General features: G+C 40.9%; 2 protein-coding genes and 1 long non-coding RNA gene across 5 annotated transcripts in view; 1 reads left to right on the forward strand and 2 right to left on the reverse strand.

Moving 5' to 3' along the window:
- The window catches only part of LOC111264798 (patched domain-containing protein 3), an 8,184-nt gene extending 1,498 nt beyond the window's left edge, over nt 1-6,686 (reverse strand). The window contains exons 1-14 of one of the 3 annotated variants that reach the window (XM_022840966.2): nt 6,649-6,686; nt 6,257-6,381; nt 5,295-5,517; nt 4,939-5,037; nt 4,552-4,765; nt 4,072-4,196; nt 3,811-3,970; nt 3,381-3,561; nt 2,948-3,110; nt 2,282-2,465; nt 1,605-1,825; nt 1,250-1,331; nt 784-992; nt 292-354 (exon numbers count right to left, since the gene is read on the reverse strand). In XM_022840966.2, coding sequence (XP_022696701.1) covers nt 292-354; nt 784-992; nt 1,250-1,331; nt 1,605-1,825; nt 2,282-2,465; nt 2,948-3,110; nt 3,381-3,561; nt 3,811-3,970; nt 4,072-4,196; nt 4,552-4,765; nt 4,939-5,037; nt 5,295-5,517; nt 6,257-6,341 — 2,009 coding nt within the window. In that variant the 5' untranslated portion in view covers nt 6,342-6,381; nt 6,649-6,686. Of the gene's footprint in view, nt 1-291; nt 355-783; nt 993-1,249; nt 1,332-1,604; nt 1,826-2,281; nt 2,466-2,947; nt 3,111-3,380; nt 3,562-3,810; nt 3,971-4,071; nt 4,197-4,551; nt 4,766-4,938; nt 5,038-5,294; nt 5,518-6,256; nt 6,382-6,585 lie in introns of all 3 variants that reach the window. The other 2 variants (XM_022840965.2, XM_022840967.2) reach the window with 2 other exon arrangements.
- On the forward strand, nt 6,671-9,179 carry LOC111264799 (uncharacterized). The gene is made up of 3 exons (XR_015312814.1): nt 6,671-6,754; nt 7,579-7,716; nt 8,747-9,179. It is a non-coding gene; the product is annotated as an uncharacterized LOC111264799 (long non-coding RNA).
- A 3,548-nt stretch (nt 9,180-12,727) lies between these two features.
- LOC111264800 (kelch-like protein 6) lies at nt 12,728-18,418 on the reverse strand. Its single transcript, XM_022840968.2, has 5 exons — nt 17,755-18,418; nt 16,830-16,975; nt 16,077-16,655; nt 15,531-15,811; nt 12,728-15,418 (listed from the first exon to the last, which is right to left on the reverse strand). Exons 1-5 carry the CDS (start codon nt 17,916-17,918, stop codon nt 14,612-14,614), a joined length of 1,977 nt encoding a protein of 658 aa, XP_022696703.1. The 5' UTR covers nt 17,919-18,418; the 3' UTR covers nt 12,728-14,611.
- Between the last annotated feature and the right edge of the window lie 686 nt (nt 18,419-19,104).

The following is a 19,104-nucleotide window of genomic DNA, read 5'->3' on the forward strand; positions in this document are numbered from 1 at the left end:
TCGTCGGTGACTCGGTGGAAACAGGAACACCTTTTGCAGAATGATATTATGAGTGCAAACAGGTAAACGCGAATCGTCATATACACGGCTGACAATTTCACTGAAATGAAACCGGCTTTACTGTTTTATGTATTCGTTGACTTTTTGCTCAAATTTCGCTTTCTATCTACCGCTTGATGGCGTGTTTTTTTTTCCAGTGATACGGCCTTTGATTGCGCTGGACAAAAAATAGATTTCGGTGAAACAGATGCAAAATACCATAAGCATTAGACAAGGAATATTGCAGTTTACCTAGATGAAACTATGCTCTGATTCTTCCAGCGGACATCCTTTCGAATGATAGAGATTCCGGGACTGCTGAAACAAAACCACACAGAACAGATGTAATTTATAGTATATTGGACATAGAAGGTCACTAGCGTCTTGATTGGGCATATTAATGATACATATCTTTGTTTTTAGCTGGTTGATCATATTTGCAAACGAATCGATATTTGAAACTCAGTTTTATGATGACCTAGAGCTTGGACCGTTTCCAGGACTATCGGTTGATCGAGACAATTTACCCATTAAATAATAATTAACATAGTACAAAGAAATGTCTTTTTCTTGATAGAAATTAGTAGCGTCTGTTTTTTTTCTCACTGTTGGCACCAGTTCCCATATACCGGTCGCTACAAACTACCAGCCCTTTAGATAACAAAAATCCCTCGCTATTCCGAATATCACGTATACCCTCTATATCATTAGTTGGCATTCTGGTTTAATCGTTGTTAAACTTACGCGAGGTAATCTGCTAGACTGCCGAGTTTGGCGCGGCGGGAAAGAACTCCAAGGTACTCTCGAAGCCTCGTGGTATTGGCGCTTTCCCGGAACCAGCACTCCGTTAGGGCACGATTACGCACGTAGGACGATGACTCGAAGTCCTCGATAACTGGGGCTAATTCTGCGACCTCAGCTAACGTATAGTTCAGTGGCCGGTTAAACACGACCTTCGACATTCAAATTACGAAACAAATTTAGATATGTCGCAGGAGGTTTTTATATTGAGAGAAAATAAATTGTCATCGAACTTCGATATCTACAGAATCACGCTGTGAGGACTACTAATCTTTACCACTGCATATAAGAGATATATTAGCATAGATGGAAAATGCAGGTCAAGTACTCTTATACGGCTTGATGCCATTTTCATTCAGCAATAGCATTGGGCTTCAAAGAAAAGTTCAGGAGCTTACTGCAGACACACCTGGACGCGGTAGGGGTAACTTTTGAAATACTTATCGTCCGCGATAAAGAAATCCTTCGCATATGAATCATCTAACGTGAGCCTGCAAGAACGAGCCGAAATTAGATTTGTTGACTTAATCTGCTAGAGTTGCAGAAGCATGACCGACCAAACACTGAGTAACGCAGTTATGAGTTCAGATGTTATGCAGCATGACGCTTATCTGTGGCCAGTGGGATCTGCATCGTTATACTACTCAATTATTATAAGCAAGGCACAATGTGACCATCGAATCTAAGTAGAAAGTGATCATATGTTAGATGAAGTATATGTATGTATGTATGTATAGATAGACGCTTCCAAGTTCTCCATTTACCGAGCTCTGTCCAGACCCTCTTTAAGTTGCGAGCATCCGTAGGCAGCGACGAACGCGTAGGATAAGAAAAGTACCACAACGAAACGTTTCACTGGACGACGAGACAGAAATGGTGCGACACGATCGCGGAAGATACAGTAATTATCTTGTTTAATTAGCAATTGACTGCTATATTGCTTATCGCTTGTGCTGCTACTAGTGCTATTGCGGCTGCCGGTGATCTGTGTCCATAAGGTGAGGGATGAATAGATATTAAACAATGTTATTCGTTTTTTCAGTCGTCATTGATCGTTTGTGTTTATGATTGCAAGAAGGAACCTGACGAGGCATGTTTAGTTTGGCAAAAATGGTTTGAGTAGTCTACTGTCCGCCATAAATACAGCTTTCGCTGAATACAGGAAGATCTATTTGTCGCTTATAGCTAAACGAGCTTGCAATCTGTTATCGGTCCTATTAGAACTGCGAAACACGTAGTATTCCGTATGATAATTATTGTTCATATTTAGCAGAACCACGTTTGAGAATACTTTAAGATAACTATTATATTGTTTGTCTAACTTAACGAGAGAGGCTTGACAGCAAGTTGCAGGAACTCAAACACAACTACGGTGCTGAACATGATATAGCGATCTATAGGAAGATTGTTGAAAAGACAAGTTGAACGTCTAAAAACAAACCCCTAATTTTTTATTTCTTTTCGTATCTTCCGGTAGCCGATACAAGAATAAACCGTGCAGGCGAAAAGATTCACAATAGCCGAACACTGCGATCAGCGCGCCTAGTAACAAAAGTTGTAGGAGATAGGTACACGCTGCACAGACAGCCGTGTACACGCAGAACATGTACACCGATGGGAAAGGACTGCAAAACACATCCCCAGTGAAATGTAGATAAACCAAATTAGGTAGATATTATAATAATAACAATATTGTTATCATTCCAAAAAACGACCCGTCTTACTCCCGTTTTAAACGGCGGTAAGGCGGATCACTGGCATTCTACTAAGTAGCGTAACTTTCCTCGAGGACGCAATTATTCAGTTTGCAAGTTATTCGCCATAAGTAGTTCTATTCTATTTTTATTTAGTTCTATTTTATTATTTTCGTTGAGGGTGCTTCTCAGTTTGCAAGATAAATAGGACTAAAACAGTTCTCTTTTTTTTTTAGTCTGGGATGTTTGTTCTAAAAGCGGATATAAGCAGAGACAGGGATCAAGAGGGATCCTTATTTGTACTTATTATTAGAACTATGAATTGAAAACGACAGTTATCTACATCATTTCTCTGGTTAACTTAAGTAATTCGAAGTTAATGGACGAGGAGTACGTTTGCGACCAACACTCACCTGTACGCTCCGATGACAAATGAGATGACGTTGGTGATCGATGTAATCGTAATGGATACACCGGCTTCACCAAACATTTGCGCAGTACGGTCCGGTACGCTTAAAGAAGGTTTCGTATGCTTCCAGGCCGATAGCATTACAAAAGTGTCATCCAAACCGATACCTAGGAAATTAGGTTTGTACATACACACACACAGACACCCATATGCATATGTTCTCAAAAAAGACAAAAAGTCGCCACTTCTAGCGTACACACAATCTCTAAGAGAATTATTTCTATATCAAAATGTATTAATTATTTGCCTGATGCTGTTCACAAGTGTCACTATGTGTATATTGTTCCCTGTGAATTGCTGCTAGTAATCTAGTTCGATTCAGATCGATTTGTTTCCATGAAAATCATCTCCACGGATATACTGTAGACTAAGATTACCGAGCATTAAAAAGGGCGCAGCGAGATCTATTCCAATAAGTGGAACCCCTGCTAAGGCCATACAACCAGTTGCAGCCCCAACAGATAAGAGGACGGTGACGCAGGAAAAAAATCCAACCCATGGTTTGGCCATATACCATTCACAGCCACCTGTCATTGAGCAAGATACCATTGTGAACGCCTGCAATTTTAGCAGGAATCCAAAGTCACTAGAATGCATACTGATTCCCTGTATTAAGAAGGTCATCAACGATTAGCGAGTGTGTTTCATAAGTCAACACTGCACCTTAAAACTTTGTACTACTAAGGATGATCGATACACCTATTTATTCCATGTTGACCACCGAAAAATAAGAGTTCTGCTAAGGGCATTTCGAGCTGTATATAACACATATATTTACAGATTTTTTATTGCAAGAGATGCACTGACCAGCATAAGAACAATTGTTATAGGGAGCAAGGGCGCTACCGAGAGCATGTTCCGCTCTAGCTCTGCGGCGAGACTTCGTGAGGTGAAGAAATACGTTCGTACGTTGGGTAGACGCATCTCGCTGAGCAGATCAACGAAGGCAGATTCCCACTGGCGCGCTCTGTAATGACGAATTATGTTGGCCATCACTAGAAGGGTTGAATGAAGGCGTACCTAACCAATGTAGGTATGAGTGGACCATTCAGTAAAGGAGCTCCTCACCTGAACTTGCTAGCATCAGATTCTGCTTCTAGGTAGTAGACTAGTGTGAGTGCCTGTGCTGAACGTAGACTGCTTCCGTCCTCGGAAAGATTCGCACCGCCAAAAAAAACGCCCGTAGGTATATACTAAAACATGGCATACCGTCAAAAATAAATAATATAATATAAATTAATTAACTTGGTTTTTTTTATTTAAATGAAATTGGAAATGTCTGTTGTGTCACTTTTCCACCCCAAACGAGAGCTCAAGCTTAGCACAAAAATCTGTTGAGGAAAAATCGACCGGCTATAGGCTGTTCCAGGTCGTTCGAACTTTCTCAATCTGTTACACAGATACACGTACGCTTTGACTGCAGATAAGTTCCCACCTGATTCAGCGGACGCTGCCGTACGTACGCTAGTTAATCGCTGTGCTGTAAAGCAAGTATTACCGAACGGAATCGATGTAACTATCGCCGATTCAATTTTTCGATCAACTTACGAAGCTTCGGCCATTTTTTCTCGTGATAACGTGGAGCGGATAGTCGAGTGTTAGCGGTCCAAATTCTAGCATGGGCATCATTTTCGTTAATGGCACTAGGAAGTCGTTTACGAAGCAACGCCCATTATCTCGCGCACACAGTTCGGAGTAAGTTCGACGATGTCGTCCTATCGAAGAGGTGTCGGCGGTATTGATGCTCAAAGCGCGAATTAATCTATAAATATGATCAGTAACAAATGTGGTACAGGAAAAGGCCCAGGTGATGTTCGTGTAATGACAGATCATTATTTTTAAGCTGAAATACGGGACTAGGCGTGAATCCACTAGGTATCAGCGCACATATACATGACTGTTAAATAGTAGGATTCTTCGATTACTAATAAATACCTGTCAAGTTGTAAAACATCTTTCCACACTTCGCCGGTAAGTACAGAGCGATTTTTTGCCTCAATTATCACTCGAGCAAATGCCTCGTGTCGCGTCGCCCTGGAAATCGGTCAAGATGTTAACCGTTTTGAAGCCGTCGATTGGGGCTTGGTCGTCAAATGAATCATTACTATTATGAATAACATAACAGAAGTAAAGCCTTTATCATCCCTAGAACACATTTTCATTACACTTCCTATTTATAAATAACATACCCTCATATTGTTTTTTTAAATAATTCATTTTACCAAGTCCAATGTGCCAAGTGGTGAGCCAGTTAATGAATTGTCTGCCATCCCAGAGAACAATAATATTACCTTCCAACGTCGAAATTCAAAGATGTATTTGTCGGGAACGACGCAGCGATAATACGAGCTTCTTCGTATGCTCGTGAGTGCACAGGTGCGAACAAGAATTCGGGGTCATCCAAGTACTTCAACGGAGGAACAAGCCTTTGCAGTGGTTCGTAAGGCACCAGCGGAAGAAGGACGAAGCTGAACAGCCCCAACGAAATGGCAAACGAGGTGGAAATGTACAGCGCTACAAGGGTAACGGTCCATTGGGATCAACACAACATGCACTTTAGTTTCAAAAATTGGCGTGCCTCTTTAAGACTAAGCTCTTAAAATTCCACTGCGGCATAATCTTCACGTTCACCCAATTTTTTAAATTGACTTTTGATAGAGCTTTGGCCTGTTTTCTGAAAATACTAGTAAACGTATAATGGAGAAAGGTAAAACGTATAGTAACATTTCGGCGATGCGATCTTGTAGCTAGCGTAGGCTCGCACTACATTTTTCAATTGAGGTTTCACATAAAAATTTTCGCATTTAGAAAAGTTTTCCTCGAAAGCAACCAGGTATATGCTCGATGTCTGTCACAAAAACGAAGGGTCCAATCAAAAAAGGATATATGTAGAAATATGTTTTTTATGAGAGAGAATAGTTTTGTTATTATTAATCTTATTATAATAACTTCTGGTCATTTTCCTCCTGCCACATTTTACTAACAAGTGTCTTGACTGCTTACTAGATGTTCGACAAACAGAAAGCTCAAGTTTGAGGGTCATTGACATGAAGTTAACGAGAAAAATCATCTGTCGTTGTTATATTTCACTATGTGTGTGTGTGTGTGTATTAACCGGAAAGCCATGTTTCTCAATAGATTATAAGAGCGAACTTTACACTGAAAGAATTTAAACCGCCTAAAACGGGGCCAAAGAACCCACCTTTTTTTTTGGGGTATTATTTCTAACCTTAATATCTTTAGGGTCACTTACCTGGATTTCTAGCCAGAGATCGGCCCAACCTTTGGAAACCGTTAGATAGGGCACGCTCAAGGAAATCTCGTTGAACACCAGACATTTCCTTAATACGCGTCCTTACAGCCTACCCGTCAACTGAGCTGAAAGGGCGTTTGGTAGTATTCAAATTGCTGACACTCACAACAGTTAAATCTCTTGCTCTACCAAGCTAAAACTGGCTTAACTTAACGAGACATCGTACGTAGAGATATTCTGTCTTTGGGATTATCTTAGTAAATTACCGCTGTGGAAAGTCTCGAACCCTCGGAAGGTACAGTGTACACTTACTCTAGGGAAGTACTTACGACGAATCTTAAAGATATGTTGGCTAGTCCATAGGGCCGATAGTGTTTATCGGACCTACATACCGTATGACGCCGGTTGCTCGAACGCCGGAATCGTTGATACTGACAACGACAGTCAGTTCACGTTTTCTACTCATCGCATCGTTCGTAGATTGAATATCTTGGCAATGTGCGTCCAACTCTGTACATTTCTATTAAAGTTTGTACCGCGTAGTCGTGATGTGCACACCCTTCAGTGGTAGACGTATAGCGAATTGTTATTGAATTGAAAACTACTGAGCCTTTTGGTAAATCGCCTGTGTTTAACGGTGTATTGTCATTACATGCAGCGAAATTGCTTTATTTAATTACCAAACTAATTAATGCCCACATCTATCATAGGACCTATAGGGAATAATAATCGAAGCGTCTAGACTATTGGTTGGCAAATAACTACATGCCGATTTTAGGCCCTTTATTCCAATACTGTCTCTACGACCTCAAACACCCAAGAGACTGCAAATCTTCTGCCACTATTTTTTTTACATGATAAGCAACGATTCGCAATGCAGGACGTCATAATTCGATTTGCAATGAACTAGACGTTTCGTTTGTGAAACACTTGGGTTTTTTTTTCAATCGTAAAACCCAGACGTTCGACACCGTAGTATTTATGTTCACTCAACACTGAAACAGATACATGTGGAACTCCCAGTTTAAATAATGGTCTAAGACACCCACGCAGGTCGGCTCGGTACCAACAAAGTCCGTAAGCTAACGTTAAACGAGAAGAATTCGGTTAGAATAGAAGACTTACATCAGCGAGTCTTTTAGTAGAAAACCCTAAAAAGCCTTGATAGGAGGCGAAATACGTTAGTATTCGTGCATATATTTCTTATGGAAGTTGGTGCTAAAGAAAGCCTATTTCCGTCTTTCCGTAAACACTATATGATTATTATAATGTCAGCGCGCATAAATAGACCTTATCCTTAACTAATAATAGATTTATAGCAGGCTGCATGAGGTACCCATAATGCTGAAATAGGTCATCTTTGTCAAGCGTTCGTGTCCGCGTCCCGAAAAGGCCAACCTAAGAAGACAAACCGAACATGCAGTGCGGAAATAATTGAAAACACAACATCGTGTTACGCGGTAAGATTTTCTGTAATAAAATAGATATTCCATGGAGAACCATGCCGATGGTTGCAATGGTTTGTAGTGATCATGATAAATAGAACCAATGGGTAACAATTATGGCATATATCGTCCAAGTGGTTCTTAGGTATCCGTAAACGATCATCATAATTCTATTGGTAACTACAGCAACGGCCGAATTGTGTACGAAATTATCAAAGTAATTAAAAGTGATAAAATGATTCGTTACAAATTCTAGGCAATCTATAATACAAGGTCCTCTTCTTTAGTTTCTGAGTATTTATTATTAAACTTTATTGGCATATGGCTCTATCGTATAGTAAATAGGGCTGGGGCTAGGAATCGCTTCGAAGTCGTTTAACCGGTGCTCTCCTGCAAACGTGAAAGTGGAAAAAGAACGTTCTCATCAATATGTCAATAACAGTATTGATTCCTTCATTACCTTTAGATGCCTTACGCAAAAATTGAGTGACCAATAAATAACAATAACCTTGGGAATCGATCTGGACCGAAGCGAGATTTGCAACCTTAGCAAGATAGTGTTGATATTCGGGTCGTTTTCTGTTGGAGCAGCTCTATGAGGTCATGAGGAAGGCCATGAGGTTGAAGCTCGTGTACTACAAATTATTTATAACATTTCCCTAGAACTCGGTGAAAACATTAGAATAAAGAGGCAGATAGAGATTTCGTCGAACCAATATATTCAGAACATACAAAAATTGAGGAACAATGCTGAAATAGCCTTTATCTATAGCCTTAGGATACATGATGGTTCCACAGTCACGTCAGCTACAATACATGCCATAAATTAAGTGACGTGGGCAACCAACACTTTAGGAGTTTTACTGCTCGAAGCGCTGCAAAGGGCGTAAAGAGCAGGTTATCTGTGTATTTACGTACTGTACGTACTTAACATGCAGAATATTTCGTTAATTGAATTAAATAGACCACTGGAAAATAAAAACACAATATGTGAATTTTCAAAACATTTAACTTATACCTGTAATCGTGTCCGGTTCCTTTCCAGATCTATGGATACCAACAGGAAGTTACGACTTTCCCAAATGTTATTGTGTGTGAGCTAGGTAGCTAACGTGTTCTGGCGGAAGATCGATGTGATACGGGATTGCAAAGGGCTTATCCTCTTTAAAACAACCCTGCAAATAGGATTACCAAAATGCCTTCGAACTATGTAGCACCAACCTAAGTTCTCATGGTGCCAAACAAGTTAACTTCAAAAAAGTCTCTGGTTTACCAAATGCACGGCGGACGCTTTATAGAGCATTAACAATAATCATCGAAAGTGTGTTATATTTTACTTGTTTCACGAAAAAGGTGTAAGGAAATACAGATTAAATTAATCAACATTTTGATCATCGAAAAATAAGCGATCTATATCATTTTCTACACATAAAATACGGGTTTTCTTTAATCATTAACAGAGATTTAGCAAACAAATACTTCTGAAGGAATAAAGCAGTTCTGAACTGGAAAAAAATCAGAAAAAAAAGGGCAAAAATTAAGCAAAAAAGAACACTTATATTGATAAATCCGACAAGGATTACGAAATGCGATTATTCTAACCCATAACCCAAAACATGCATCAACTTTGCAGTTCTTCTTAACTTTAATAACCCGTCCGCCATTACAACATACAGATCGCAACCATTTTTCACTTTGCGAGGAAAATTAAAAATGATAAACGTTTAGCTACTTCTGGAAAAAACAAATACCGAAAATTGAGCTATACATTTTCTAAGCCTGGCTAAAGGCAACGACTAGGTTTTAGTGAAAATATGAATTACATGCGGTTGATATAGATTTCGTAAAACTTAGGATCTTGACTTCGGTCCTATTGTATAAGGCGCAGGTAAGAATCAATCGGAATACTGAGATCCGATATTTTTATCGCGTTGGTGTCGTGTTAAAATTTATTTAGCCCTTTTAGCCCAAAATGTTCCCTAACCTACGACAGTATATTTTTCCTGTTTTAATATACGATACTACGTATGCTTACACGATACAATCACGCGAATACACCTTAGCAAAAATTCAAAAACACCGTTATCTGAATAGTATTAACCAAGATCTATTTATTGCGCCAATTTTGAGGTCGTGTTGTAGATATTATACAGGGCCGGTTAGGAACTGCTACTGTGACTAAGAGAGCATCTAACTTGCTTTTCACCCAACTCATCGCTTCGCCAGCCTGGAAAATGTAGACTCTCTATTCTTCTATGACACCGATCAAGAAGTCCATAGAACGTTCATAACTTTTCGTTTCGTTTCAGAAATCACCCATTGTACACAGTTAATAACTCAGGATGAAACAAGTTGAATGCCCAGGTACAAACAGGACGCCTAAGCAAAGTTTGTATAGCATGAAACTGCCCATCTCAATAGACTAATAACAACGTATCCTTTTGCAATATCTATCTTACAGATGAATTGAAGTTCAAACATTGTGTTGAATCCAAATATATAGTGATCTCCTTAGCGTTTTCTCTGTAGAGTAAGAGATTATCTCAATTGCGTGATAGATATTACAAATGGAAACCTTACGCTATGGTCAACTGTGTGACATAGATCGAATAAGTAGTCCTTATAGAGTGAGACCTGTCGTCCTGTTGGAGTCAAAATAGCCAAAGCAGAAAAATCATAATAATCAAAGAATAGAAAATCGTGCGAGAATCTTAAAAAAATAGTATTCATCAGTGGGCAAGTTAGTGAATCGTGAACAACGAAGGTGTAGACCACAACCAAAAATTTCAACAAAAAAAAGCCGTTTACTTAATCAAACATTATATTTCTGTTCAATATATTGCTAAAACAGCATTTCCGGCGCATTATAGGCTGCACACACGCGACTGGGTAAAGCAAAACATCACATAATTCCCTATGTTCTATGATTGTTTTAGTCTGCAATACTGAATCAACTTACTTTTGATTAACCTGCCCGGGTTTCATCATTTTTGATGACTTTTTTTGTAAGTTACTCATGTGTCGCACACTAATGATCCGGTGTCGATCCTAGCGACGACGGTGTTTTAATAAAATGCGTGCTCTGATCCTGTTGACCATTGAAAAGGAATCCAACATAATCCAAAAACGGGTGATTATCCAAGTCAGTATCAATTTGGACAGCGACGCATTCACCTACGTTAGACTCTATTCAATTTGAGTGTTCTTTTCCTGTTTTTTCTATTACAATCAATGTTTTTAACCCTTATGAGTTTTTCACATGTCAGGAAAATTCACAAGGAAACATCAGTGTTTCAAAAATGATATTTGAGCAAGCTTGCCATAAATTGTACGTGCCTGTCGTACTACTTTCTTCTTAACTGTAGTTCAAAATAGTTAGTGTTGTCATCTGGGAAGAAAAAGGAAAATCCTTTCAGGCCTAGGTCTCTCGCTTATTTAATGTTTCTCTCTCACGATAATGACCACACCAGAGTCATTGAGTCATTCACACATGCAGAACTGCTATCTTTTCGTATAGTATCCCTGTTACCTGAGACGCTACCAGTCGGTGGAGAACTCGCTTGTATTTCCTTGTTATGTTCGCAAGAAATCGTCAGACCATAGTTCTGTATAGTTCAGTAGCCTATTCTAGTACATGCCCCTAATAAATAAATGTCGAAGCGCTCATACTGCATTATATATATTTATACATACTTCGCTGATTAAATGCTGGATGGGCATAGATGTTCGGCTTACTTTAGAGAAGTCGTTACTCCTTGCAGTAACATTAGCCACGGGTGGCAAATCGAATCGATCGAAATTTCCCACTCCTGCTCCTTAGCAATAGTTGCCACCTCAAAGTAAGTTTATCATATCATTATAGGACCATCACTGAGGATGATGAAGCATCAAATTGAACGAGATAGTATCCTCTTTAATCTAATTCGCCTGATATCATCACTTTAATCAGGCGGCAATGTAGAATGTGCCCATGTACTTGACAATTCACCGCACAAAATGCCTACATCGTACGTGACAGACGTCCCATGTTGGGCTACCGTCGGTTTTCTTCCACTGTTTTTCAATATGAAATTTACATTCGACGCTTTTTTTTTATGTCAGCTTCGAAAACTCTAATTTCGAAAAAAACTCTAATTTCGAGGTCGCCATGCCAGTGGTCACTCTGGTCGGCCGTGTGTACGCTCACATGATGCGGGTGGTCACGACGTCTAAAGGGGGTCAGCTCTACGGATCGAACACAGATTGTCGAAATCAGACGGTATATTTGTTTAAAATATTCTAACGCTTCCTATCAATAATTACTAAAAGAAACTAAAGATTTCGTTGGAAACATGGGCGGTTTAAATCGAATCAGATCAATTAGTTACTCGATTAACGCGTACGATGTCCATAGATCGTGTGAATGCACAAGCGACCTGAAAAAGATGTTGAGCACGCCGATTGATTTTATTCAGCTAGACATATATACCGTACGCGCTTGTTATTATTGTACACTGGTAAATTTTAGCCAATGCAGACTTCAACTCGTTTCTTTGCCCTTCTATATGATGTTTGTTCAATTGTTTCCCACAGCGATTTGAGCGATACTTTGGAAAGAGGCTCAATCTGAAAAGCATGTACACTCTGTAGTAAGAGATTTAACTAAAGATGTAAAAACTGAAGCCAAAGGCAAAACGAGACGTCTCTTCTAACCGCTTTGCGCGTCATTAGCGCTAGTATCTATAGGCTTCTGAAGTTTTCTCAAGTATCGCTTTGTCATTAACTTATCCTTTATTATTGATTGTTTGACGCTTTCTCTTTGGCGACCTCAATTCCCAACGGCGCCCTACCTCTTCATTTGATTTTGTCTCCCGCGTTATGCCTGAAGACGGGAGCGAGGATGCTCAATTAATCGCGCGTTTGCGTGATTTAGTTGTTATAGAGTAAAAGAAACTTCATATTTTGTCCACAGACAAGCTTTTTCCAGATACGTTATGTTCTGCTATCTATATCGCAAAGGAACCGGGATCGAAATTAAAATGACCTCTTTTAAATTTTCAAATTTCATGTATTATTGAATGAAATTTTAACTTTTGATGTGAATTACGTGAAAGTACCAATTAATTTTATTTTTAGAGCTGCATGAGAAATGAATCCGATTTTGTACAGGCATATTTGCACCTGTCTAGAGATCGCTCTCTGCCTCATCAAGGCTTTTTTTGCTTTCGTTGTAGCAAATCTGTTATATAGATCTATGGTTCTTATCGACTTCGTGCGCTTTAAATCGCGTCCCGAAGGTGCATGGGTTTTAAGTGCTGCTGTGCAGTTGACAACGCGGACATCTTCACGTACATAAGATAGTCGTGTAGATTTTGCAAACAACAACAACAATATTGCAAGGGACTACGATCCACGGGAAGAATTTAAGTTGATGTCGCCAGCCATAAGCGTTCGAGATGCATAGAAACGCTTTGTCCCGCCTACCATCTAACTGCTAAAATGGCTTAGCCGTTAAGCAGCGTGACAACAATGGCGCCAAATTTGAATTTTTCATTTCTACAAGGTGTCCTACGTCAATCTTTTTGCTATGTTGCCGCCATTTAAGTCATTCTTTCGCTGTTAGCGCACACTACGTTATAGTGATGGATTAGCTACAGAATTCGCTGCCTCCAGATTAATTTAGCTCTCAGCTGTACAATAATTTGCCTTCAGCCCTTCGATCAAACATCGCAGTCGTACCAAAAACAAGTGTGATTGATTCCTCATCTGACTTATTGGGCAGAAACTACAAAACAATTGTTTGTGTCCACTAGACGTACAAGACAGGGTCAAACAGTACACCTATCAAGCACCAGCGAAAAGGTCTGCCTCGCTCCCCGACTTAACATCGGAAATCTTGTCAGTTAAAAACGTCCTTAAATATTATGCTATATCCTACTCTCGTGTACATTATCAATAAGACAATAAGCAACATCTGTCTCAGTTACTTTAATTTAAAGCTATAGCCCCTGTCTTCACTGCCGATGTAAGGAACTTACTGGCTAAACAAGCTTCAACAGAACTGGTCAAGTATGTTTCTTCTGAATTTAGTTATAATAAAGGCTGAACTCAATAATCAAGATGTGTCCTCATCGGTGACGTGTCAGTAACGAGTGGGCCGAAGTGAATCATTATATAGAAGCACGATAACATATGTATTCACTAGTTCACTCATTCGATTAGATCTTTTTTTGTCGCTGTTGCCGTCGTCGTCGTCGAAAATATACGCGGACACCATAAATTAAGCATAACAGATAACTTCAAATTGCATGATTATATTCCAATTTGATTGCATGGAATGGTTTTCATTCGCAAGTCACGTGTGTTGTAGTAAGATCCGATTCAGTCATTGCTGGTTGGACAGGGGGGTCTAACGTTTGCTTTGTTCGTTGCCTGCCTTTCAGTCTCTTGCGGTTTTACTATTCTAGGTCATCATCCTCTAATCACATCGGATACGCTCTCCCAGATACCATATCATTGATGTCTTTCTCTCTCTCCCATTCTGTTTGCTTACGTCCTCCCTTTTTGGTGACCATTTATGCTTACGTTCGTTAATCGCTTGCCGGAATGTACTGTAGCACTACCCATATATTCCTCTATCGTTTACCCCCTAATCAAATTCACATGATTCTAGCCTGCCAACCTCCTTCTCTCTACCTCGCTATATATCACATAGTGCCATCATTCGTTTGAACCTCGTCGGTCGTTCGCATTAGCAGTTGTTCTTTGGCAGATTCCGAATCTTGCTTGATTATATCAGTCCTACACATACGCAGGCCGCTGCATGTTCATTCAACATTAAGCACACTTGTCGCCAACCCCCTCCCTTCCCCCCATCGGTTCCACCAACTTCGTCTAATCCTAACTCTTCCCACCTTCGCAGTTTCTTCCGTTATAACGTTCGCGAAGTGCTGGTCGAATTCGTGCCTGGCGTTACTGTTGTTAACGCAACTGTTGACGAGGTGGTAGGCGCTGCTGTAGCGATAGCGGTTGTGGGGGCAGCCTGCGATGAGGAATTTGCTGATGAAACGGCTCGTGCTGTTGTTGGGGTTGAAGATGTTGCTGTTGTGGCAGGTGACAATATGGATGATGTTGAGGGAGCTCCTGAAGTCGTTGCGGTAGCCTGCTCAGGCACGGGAGGCGTGGCCGGTCTTTGAGCCTCCTGGAAAATCTCTTTTCGATATGGGTAGGCAAGCTCGTGGATGCCTTCGAAGCACGGCACAAACAGCGCGGCCAGAGCAGACCTCGCATGGTTCATGTCGGTCAACACGAACCACTCATCGCTGGCAGGGCTATAACATTCGCATAATCTTGTCGTTGACTCGCCTGTATAACCGCCGAATACATAGATGAGATCATCGCAGACGACGGCAGCGAAATTACTTCGGGCTGTCAGCATCGACGCTATCGATGTCCACGCGTCTCGTTGTGGATCATACACTTCGCACGAGCTTAGCCGGGCGCTACCGCTTGACCCGCCGAGAGCATAGATCTTGTCGCCGAGCGTCACCGCACTGACGCCCGAACGCACGAAACCCATTTGGGCGACGCCCGACCATGTGTCTGTTGCAGGATCGTATTTTTCTACTGTTCGATTGCACGTTGTTCCTGTAAAGCCTCCGATAGCGTAGAGTTTGCCGTCGAGAACAGCGCAAGCTGCGTCACTACGCTGAAATTCCATGGGTCGAATGAACGACCACTTGGGGGACGCAGTGTGCAGTAAAACAAAAGTGGTTAGACTTGCAGCTGAACTTAGCAATAGCAACAGAAGAATGTCATTTTCAGATTACTCTACTTAATTAAATACGAACCTGGTTTGTGTCTAAATCGTACGCCTCAGCTGTGTTGAGACGGAACTGGCCATTATATCCTCCTATAGCGTAGATCTTGCGGCCGATCACAGCTACACTTACATATGACCGCTCGACGTTCATCGGCGTGACATGAGACCACGTTTTTTTCTTGAGATTATATTTTCTGCAATTCTTATGATAATTATTGTTACCATTATAACCTCCAATCACGAATATATCACCATTGACGAGTGCCATCTTGTGGTACGCACGCATTTCTTCAGGGTCGGCGAGATGATCTGAAAGGCCAGTTATATAAAAGGAATAATAGTAAAAAAAGGCATCGAATCCAGCGTCTTTTTGTGGTGTTGATCGCAACCGAAAACGCCTAGGGAACATATCCCAATTCCATATCACTATAAACGAATGGCTTATGTGTAAGATCCCTCGACGATTTCCAGTTTCCAGTAATAGGGATGCAAAACGAGCTTGAGTCAAGAACGGAGAGAGAATGGAGAAAAGAAAAGAGCTAATCACTACCATAGTAAAGGATTTAATACTTACGAAACAAAGTATGCCTATCAGCGCTTGGATCATATACTTCGAAGACGTTGCAGGGCGCCTGAAGCCAACCACCATGAAGAAGGATCACTCCATGGGGTTCTCGTGGAACTGTCGTTTTTCGTAGTTCGGCGCTTAACTCAGTCACGAGAGGAACGCGCGTATTCATTACACGTCTGACCGACATTAAATACTCTCGGCATTGAGTGTCTTCCCGCAGCAGAGCGCTAGTGGCTGCTACCTCTCGAAGTTTCGCCTCGTCAACAAGATAGACTCGAATCGCTTTCAGAAGCGAAAAGAGGTGTTGTCGACGGTTCTCGAGATTGTGCTCGATCCAGCGCACGCAAACATGGCAGAGTTTATCCTCGTCCCGAACGTTTAGGTGGTCGTCGCTGATGAATCCGAAAAACTCGTCGAAACTGGTCTCTAGAAGTTCTTCGCTATCGGCTAGCTGCATAAAATCCTCCATGATACGGTGGTACAATTGACGTGTCAGATCATTCATCATGTACAATTGCGCCAAACGCCACAGAGGGATTACGTTGTCACCATGCGAATTGTCGATGATAAAGGCTCGACATTCTAGCGGGGCAATATAAGAACAATAAGCATTTGATATTGCGATTTTCCAATGAAATTGCACTTTTACAGCAAAACTAACGCCACTCACCAAGAGTAAAGGATTGACAAAAAAAATTCATGCAGGAACCATAGCGTGAACTTCCTTTAGCTTAACTAGACGCTGCCCAATACTACCTTTAATAAGTTTATCCATACGGAGGAAATCAGCAGTCTCGATGACATCCTGTATATTCTCTAATGACAACTTGGCTTCCCCATCATATGAGTATTCGAGAGCGGTTTGAAGTTGGCCAGACTTTAACATAGGAACATTCAGGACTCTGAGGAGCACAATTTTCGATTAGATAGTTTTATAGAAAAAAACGTTCGGACACTAAAAGTCAGGCTTTGGGCATAGATTTAGGTACATGCAAGAATTAGATACAGCCCTAATATAGGGAACATGGACTGTTATTACGATGTACGCAAATGATTCTTCAAATGCGCTAAATATAGCGAAATTGACTGTGAGATTTAAAGTGAGCTTTGTTCCATACGAAGTTTGCCATTTTAAAAGCGGCATCTTGAAACCATGGTGTATCTGTTGAACGTATATTGGTGCGCGTTTGTAAAACTAATGATAAGTACGACTCATTTACTTGCAAGATATGGTTAGGTTAGGTTCATTTTTTGCTTTATAACAGCCATACAATATCCGATAGACTTTAGTCTTCGATTCAGAACGGATTTATGCGATCCCCCACACCACTCCATCCCCCCTCCCCATTTTCAAATCGAATCTTAGCGCCATTCGGGAAAATCACTGCAGGAACCGTTAGGACAAATCTATTAAATTGAACTTAGCTTTCAATCCGTTATCTCTGGTAACTAATATCTCTGGCGTTGAATATTATGTATGATATATGCAAACTTGACGATATAAACAAACCAAGGCACCCCAGCTCGCACCTCACAAAAGCACAAAACAATGGCGCAAGATCGGACATGAAGTAGAAGAACTTTCATGAAACAGATACGATCGTTGCTTCACTGTTGCACCAAAATAAACATTGTACGGGTTTGGCGAAAAACACTTCTTCTAAATTCACGATATCGTTACTTGAGAACGGTGTCCCGTGTTCGGGGCATTCCAAATGCGAAGAGAGCCGCGCGGAAGTATCTCGACGCTGTGGCCAATGGCAACCGATGTGCGGGGATCTTCGAGCCGTCGTCACATATTAGCTCTGTATCTGGTGGGAAACTCTTCACGAAGTGCAGACTCATCTACACTTCCTCAGTGTACGGGGGGAAGTCTGTCCGGAAACCGCCTCGTCTTAAAATTGAACCAGGCTAAGGAACTGAATAAACACCTTGAAAATAGGGTAGAAGATTCAAGCTGTTCGGATCAGCTGGATCGGCCGAGAATACCGCGCGAAGCTTCGTTTCTACAGTAGATTACGCACAATGATAACGTGTTAACGTAGTTAGTTACAATTTTCGTTTGGTAAGCCAACGGTACTGCTGCCAGTGCTCAGGCGTCGCTATCTCGATCAGAGAGCTGACGGAGCATTTCGCCCGGACAAGCGAAGTCGCGTCTCGTTGTTGCGGTTTTATTACAAAAACCGTAAGAGTTTTCCCTCTAGAAAACAAAGTGTTTCGTGTAATCGATTTCACGAAGACAATGTAGGCTTCAGTATTAGTTTTTCCAATAGTGCAATTTTGTGTGAAGCCGTGAACTTTTCAAGCATGCACAGGGTTCACTTTCTAAAACTTTGTCCGCGATTATTTTTGATGCGTGACGTGTGTGCCGTTTGCGGTCATTCATTGACTTCCGCGACTCAAGTAAGTTGTCCAATGTTCGGCTGGGACCGAAGTTGGACATGAGAAATCGAGCCTATGTAGTATCCCCTATGTATTATTGACAATATATCACTTCTCTGCAACGCGCCATTGCACTTTTGAGGAGTTTCGCCTGGAGAACCCGAAACTCTCAAATATTTCATATGTATTATTAGTAATACATTTTTATTTGATTCCAGTCATCGTATAACACTCCGTGGACGTATCTGTAAATGAAGCATAATTACTACGTAATAAGTTCATACACACGTTATTTTGTAACTGAACATATTGAGAGGTTCGATTTCGCCTCCAAGAGCATTATACGGCAAGTCGTTTAAGTTGTATGGCGGGTCTTGAAGGAAAGAAGATTGTGCTTTGAAAGATCAGACTACCCTGCTAAGTATTTATCGATTTGGTTTCTGGTATAGTCTGGCTTCTGTGGAACCTTCATCGGATGAAGACGGTAAGCTGAATGCTAGAGCCTAAATTCGGAATTGACTCAGGTACTACTTCAAGCTGAATGTCATCAAATGCTGTCGGCTTTGTGTGTATGTCTGACGGAATACCCAGTGGCGACGCCGGATATAAAATTCGAAGCTTTGTATAGATGATAAATATCTGCATAGTG

The sequence above is a fragment of the Varroa jacobsoni genome, unplaced genomic scaffold, assembly GCF_002532875.2.
Source record: "Varroa jacobsoni isolate VJ856 unplaced genomic scaffold, vjacob_1.0 scaffold_899, whole genome shotgun sequence".
In the NCBI taxonomy this organism is placed as follows: Eukaryota; Metazoa; Arthropoda; class Arachnida; order Mesostigmata; family Varroidae; genus Varroa; species Varroa jacobsoni.